The sequence below is a fragment of the Ascaphus truei genome, chromosome 7 (genome assembly GCF_040206685.1).
Source record: "Ascaphus truei isolate aAscTru1 chromosome 7, aAscTru1.hap1, whole genome shotgun sequence".
In the NCBI taxonomy this organism is placed as follows: domain Eukaryota; kingdom Metazoa; phylum Chordata; class Amphibia; order Anura; family Ascaphidae; genus Ascaphus; species Ascaphus truei.
The window spans coordinates 60,077,935-60,084,925 of NC_134489.1; the positions used below are offsets into that span (position 1 = coordinate 60,077,935).

General features: G+C 49.5%; 1 protein-coding gene across 2 annotated transcripts in view; it reads right to left on the bottom strand.

The window, feature by feature from the left end:
* FAM117B (family with sequence similarity 117 member B) overlaps positions 1–6,606 on the bottom strand; it is a 59,095-nt gene extending 52,489 nt beyond the window's left edge. The window contains exon 1 of one of the 2 annotated variants that reach the window (XM_075608596.1): positions 5,801–6,606. In XM_075608596.1, coding sequence (XP_075464711.1) covers positions 5,801–6,368 — 568 coding nt within the window. In that variant the 5' untranslated portion in view covers positions 6,369–6,606. The remainder of the gene's footprint in view (positions 1–5,800) is intronic. The other variant, XM_075608595.1, reaches the window with a different exon arrangement.
* Between the last annotated feature and the right edge of the window lie 385 nt (positions 6,607–6,991).

Genomic DNA, 6,991 nt, shown 5'->3' on the forward strand with positions numbered 1-6,991 from the left:
AAATGTTCAAGTAAGTTGAACTTTAGGGCTTGATTGGGGTGGTTTGCGTTTCCTTACACAGTACATAATTGTATGATCACTGAAAATGTTAGTTAGGATGCCAGAGGATTGGATTCTGCTGGGACTAGGAGAGAATACAGTCTAGCAAGGAATGGTTTAGAGTTGAGGTTTGTCCGTGTGGGTTGGGAAATTAGTTGTGTTGGGATACGTGACTGGAGTTGTATCTGGATTTTTTTGTTTATAGGGTCAAGCCAATTGTAGCTGAAATCCCCATGAACAAGCATGACATCTTTAATTTACTACTGATCATTCACAGATTTTTTTTATTGAATAAAAAAAAAAAAAAAAAAAAAAAAAAAAAAGGTACAGTACAAATTTGAAACTAGTAAGAAACATTTTGGAAAGAACATCATTTGCCTCCCCCTTTAAAGCTACACACCAAGAGGGTCTATTGCACTTGTAATATAGGCCATGTGTATAGTAATATTAAGCACTTTGTGCACCCAATACAACACAAATCAGATTGCGCACCAGATACTACAGCAATAGTTCTCTTTAAAAAAAAAAATTTAAAAACAAACACAAAAAAAAAAAAAAAGAACCTACCTTTTTTTTTTTAACTTCACACTGGCAGTGTACGCAGCACTGTACATAGGATTTTACAGACACAGAGTCCCTGGACCATAGCTCTTACAATCTAATTTTACTGCCCGAGGCACAAAAAGAAAGTGCCTTGCCCCAAGGTCACAAGTGGACATCGAAATATGAGCCAGACTTCCCTGCTTCAAAGTCAGTAACATTATTTTCAGTCAGTGCCTTTACTCACTGAGCCAACCCTCCATTATCAAGTTGTTAATAATATATGAAGTGAACAGAATATTACCAATGACCTGGGGTTGAAAAATGTTACTTATCTGTACTGGTCTCCGGGGGACCTGGCGCAGGAAAGACCACAGCGCAGCAGTACCTCTTTAGAAACAGAACTGTCAATCAACTCTCTGAATCCCGAAGTTGTTCTCCACAATGCCCTCTATAGCTCTACTAGTTACCTCCAATTTCCCACTTGCCCTTGGCAAGTAGGTTTTTGAAGTGAAACTTCCTTAGTGGCACCTCATTCAAACTGGGGCAAAAAAGAATTGTGGAGACAGAAATGAAACGGATGTGACGTCAGTGCTGGCAGTTGAGGCCGGGCTGTGTTCTGGCTCAGCCCGACCCCAACACTGACATCACACCCGCTCCACAAATCAGATGCGGCGGCGGCGATAGCCGCCGGCGCCGCTCCTAACGGCTGCTGCTCCCCCCACATGGCCGATGACATAGGCGGCGCCGCTCCTAACGGCCGCAATTTCCCCCAGGTGGAGATGGGCACGGGCGGCATCCGGGGCAGCGGGGACCGGCTCTCCTGCTACAACCCGCTGACCGCTCTCTGTCCCAGCCGCGCGCTCTGCCGGGCTGGAGACTCAGACAGAGCCCCCCTGCGCATGCCATTCCTCCCACACGTCCGCCGCCACCATTCCTAACTGCCGCTGCTGCCCGCTGACATGCGCGGTAGCCATGGCGATGCTCACGGGCGGCTCGGAGACCTCCTTGCGCTGCTGGGTGAATGATGCGCTGCTGCTGCTTTCCCCCCTCCTGCTCCCCCCCCCCCCCCCGCTCAACATACTCACCGCCGTCACAGCTAACGAGTGCTGAGATCCTGCACTGGTGCGGCTGCGCCGAACTGCTGCTGCTCTCCGCGGGGGCCCTCCAAGTTAAGGAGTTCTCCAGCTTCGAGGCCGGCGCTGCCAACCAGTCGAAGGCTGTGTTCGTGGTGAGCTGCGGGGGGTGAGTGGATGGGGTGAACTTCATGGCTGAGGTGATGTGGGCGCTGCTGCTGCTGGTCCCGATCTCCCCGCACCTATTCCTGGCCCCGGCCTTCTCCTCTCTCTTCCCGCTGCTACCTGGCGGAGACCTGCAGGCTCTCAACTGCAGCTGGCCGGACAAGAAGAGGATCCCGGGGCTGGGGGACATGGAGCTGCCCTCCTTGCCCCCCCGAGCTACAGCTTCACATCCGGAGCCTGGTTTCAGGACTTAACCACCTGATGGAGGGTATCGGGGTGAGAGAGGAGTGCTTCTCGGTGGGGCTCCTGAGAAGGATCATTGCGGGGGAGCTGGCCAGCTATCCTCAGGCGAGGAACCGCAGGAAGCATACACTGACACTGACACATACACACACACACACACTGACACACACACACTGACACACTGACACACTGACACACACACACACACACACTGACTGACACATACACACACACACTGACTGACACATACACACACACACACACTAACACACATACACACTCACTGACTGACACACATACATACACACTCACTGACTGACACACCTACACACTCACTGACTGACACACCTACACACTCACTGACTGACACACATACACACTCTCTCACTGACTGACACACATACACACTCTCTCACTGACTGACACACTCACTGACTGACACACACACACACACACACACACACACACTGACTGACACACACACACTCACTGACTGACACACATACACACTCACTCACTCACTGACTGACATACTGACACACATACACACTCACTCACACACCTACACACTCACTCACTGACTGATACACATACACTCACTCACTGACACACATACACACTCACTCACTGACTGACACACATACACACTCACTCACTGACTGACACACATACACACTCACTCACGGACTGACACACACACACTCACTCACGGACTGACACACATACACACTCACTCACGGACTGACACACATACACACTCACTCACTGACACACACCTACACTGACTGACACATACACCTACACTGACTGACATACACTGACTGATACATACAGACTGACACACACACACCCCAGTGATGCGCCGAACAGCGCCCACACACATGTGCCTACAATCCCCCGCCCCCCCCCCCACCCCCACCCTGTGAGCTGCCGAGCACCTCCCATGTTCCGTACCTCCGCTGGGGGGCTGGCTGCAGCAGGAAACACAGCCCACAGCTCCGCCGGGGGAGGAGACTCAGACAGAGTTCTCCTTGTCCGCAGCTACGTCGTGGTGGGTGTAGGTCGCAGAGAGAGACATACACACCACAGACACACACACACTGACTGACACCACAGACACACACACACTGACTGACACACGCAGACACACACACACACTGACTGACACACGCAGACACAAATAATTCAGTTACTATAAATATAGATGTGCAAATAGCTAAAACATGTGGTCAAACTTTTGTGTTTTGGAAGTCAAATTGTTTTGTGATTTTTAATTAAAAACATCACCATCACAAATAAAATTTATGTGACAAAAAACAAAGAAGTTTCACTTACTATGCGCGTGCTCAGCACACACAGCTTTTTTTTTGTGCCATGCCAATGACTGCACTGTCCCTTCTTGGTGACATTATGTGAAAATCCCCGACAGACAAAACAAAAGTTTATTTTGCTATATGTGCACTAACCTTTAACCAATTGCCATATGGGCCAACAACATTGCTGTGCAATGTATTACACGCTACGTTGGCATCCAAGAGGTTAAGTGAGTTCCCTAGTCTAAAATAACGGGACAACCCCTCAGTTCTTTCTTTGGATCTGGACACTTTGGGTCCCCTTTACAGCCCCTCACATGAACTTTAATAGTGTTCTAAAGTTTGGAACAAATGCAACTAATCCAAATGTGGATTAAAATACTGGTCTTCAGGGACATGCAGGATAGGCAAGCTGGATAACAAATGCCATCGGCACACTAATTGCTTATGCCATGTGGCACTGGCAGAATGGACAATAGGGCTTATTTTCCTAAAGTAGACCGTGATTAATGATTTAAGACTGAAGCACAATTTACATTACACATTTTTGAAACACTGAAGAGGATTACTGCATTAAAGACTAGTATTAAGACTGGACGTTTACTATGCACACACAAAAATGGCATGATATGCTTGTGAAACCTGACTGCCATTAACACAGTGTAGCCCAGATTGTCATGTATCACTCTGAACCAAACAATGAATAGAGAAGACAGTAAATATGCTGCAGGGCCACCTAAAAATCTTGCATCTAACTTCAATGTTTGCAACAACAATACAACCAGCAGGGAGCAAAAGGCTTAAGGCCAAGGTACTCTGAGACAACTCATGTATGCTGCTGCAAACTTTGAAGCCAGGCAAACAGCCAAATTAAAGGCCAAGTAAGAAGATTGGGGAGGGGGGGGGGAGGCATACAAAGAATTACCCTCCACCGAGTATATCTTCAAGGATTCGACTATTCACTCGCGAGAACAGACATCAACAAAGTAATGCATTATAAAGACAAACATTAAGAAACCAAATGTGACAGCAGCTATAATTACTACTACTAACCTGGTAACCAGAGTAGGAACATTGCTTGGGGGGGTGAGGAGTCTCATGTATAAGCAAATAAAAAAGGATGGAGTTAGGCTGTGTGCACGTGTGCCCCATTTCTTCAAATCCTTAAGGAAGTGGAGGCCGCTCAGCAAGACGTTGCATGGTAACTTAAGGGAGTTTCTTAAATACTGGGATATCTGAGATGCTTCAACCTTAATGTTTTCTAACTTCCTCTTTCTTCTAATCCAAATATAGAAGTTTGTTTTTTTTGGTCTTCAACACCTTTTATGTCAAATGCTGAACATAGCCCTGCTTTGCAATTAAAATCACATCTTTGGCAGCGATTAACCCTTTCAACTACCAGACAAGGGCTGGCTTTGCATTGTGCTGGCAGTAAAAGAGCAAATTCAGACTAACAGTGGGGCGCGGATTAGTTTGGGTTACCCACGACTGCAGAGGAAACAATCAGTATGGTATGACTTGCATGCATCAGGGTTTGATCAGACAAAGGGACACCCAAGTCTAGTTGTGTTGTATTGGAAGTAAAGTTGGCAGCGCAAAGGCCAGAGGTTTAATCCCCACCAAGCCTTGTATGTCTCATGTATGAAGGTATAACGTACACCTAACATTGATGTTAGTTTGCATTATTATACAGTACACTGTATTTATTTTTTCTGGGTGGTAGACAACACCTTAAAAAAACTGTTCTCTAATGGCAGCCCGACTCCTACAGGGCCATAATGTCTTGGTCACCATTTGCTTTAACCCGTTCTGTGCCAAATAACATACCTGTCCCTCTCCAGAAGGTGACAACGATGTGCTCATTAAGCGACTGCTCCCTCTGAAATTTGCCGTGGGGTCAGATGAGAAAAACCCATAATATGGGGTCACAACCCACCAGCATTAGCCCTTTTCGTGATGCATTGCAGCCCCCTCAGGGAGCAACGGGGGTCAAAGCAGTTAACAAAAACACCAGCATGGGCACCTTTGGACCAGACACGGGATAAACTAAAAACAAACACCCAATCAATCCTTGGCCTGGACTAGGTTGGCAGTCTCATAATCAGCCCCCAGTGATACGTTTAAAAAAAAAAAAACCATCACCTTTCCCCCTCATCCAATAACAAACTAGCCTAACATCCTGGGGGGTCACCTCCACCCCAATGTTAGAGTTACCCTGTTTCCAACAGAAAACAAGGCCTACCGTCCCCTACCATGGAATGGGGTGGACCCCTCAGTGTGTATATAACTCATACATGCGCAAAACCAGGGATATGGATAAGGGATACTGATAACGCAAAAAAAAAAAGCTATTCAAGATTCAAGTGGGCAACGTTTCGGTCCTCTAGTAAGGGACCTTCATCAGGACGATATATGTGAATATACCTCTCGGGGAGCTCGGGCTCTTCCTCTCCGGGGAGCTCTTCTGCTCCGGTGACCTCCTCTGCTGCCAGGCCGACCTGCCCACGGAGGACAAAGCCACAGGGGACGGAGAGGAGGATGAAGAGGCCTGGGGCCCGCCGGGCACGGATGGGTCTGCAGGGCTCGAGGGTACAGGGGATGTCGAGGTGGGAGAGCCGACACCCTGTTGGTGGTGGTGGTGGTGATGATGATGGTGGTGGGGGTGATGGTGGTGGTGATGGTGTCCACGCGTGGGTGACGTCGCTGTCTGCGTTGACACCGTGGGGCTCCCGCGGGAGGTGGCAGGCGGCGACTCAACGCCGTTCCCATTGCCCCCACGCGTGGGGCTGGTGCTTCGGGACGAGGTGCGAGACGGAGCGGCCCCATTATTGTTATTGTTGACCCGCGTAGGGCTGCCGTGCTGCTGCTTCAGCTGGAAGGGCACCGTGGCCCTCATGGGCTGCAGCCGGCTCCCCGCACCGACTGCCCCGGCACTACCTGGGGTCACCGGTGGAGTGGGGGAGCCGTTTCTCCTCACACGTTGCTGGGACATTTCTCCTCCTCCTCCCCGGGTGATGGACGGAGCTGTAACCGGTATTGGGGGAAAAAATGGCGGTATATCCTTCACCTGAGGTAAAATGGGCGGGAATCACCTCAGCGGCAACCGACCAGCTGTATCACGAGGGCGGCGCGCGCTCGGTATAACGGCTGCTGCAGCAGCTGGGGCGCGCGCCGTATCCCTTCACTGAGAGCGCTCGAGACAACATCACACACAACAGCCGCCGAGGACACGCCTACAACCCCGCTATCATCTGCGCAGCCCCATTGGGTGGCGGGCGAGGCCAATAACAATGCAGGCAGAGTATATGTGGGGGAGCTGATTGGTCGACAGTGACAGGAGGGGGCGGCAGCTAAAGGGATAGAAGCACCACAAGCAGGCAGAAAACAGCGTGCGTTGTGATGGGCAACTCGGTGTGGTATCCAGTCACTTGGCAGAGGGCAGTGGGGGCTGGCTCAGCAAACAGTGGCTGCTTCGTCATGGCTGTAGTAACAGGAGAATGCCTCTAGCATCACTTGGAGAAGGGGGAGGGCGTATTTAACCTATTTTCATTACAGCATATACAACATTTTTCGGCAAATAAGAGACTAACAAGTGTACATAAATAAAAATACAGT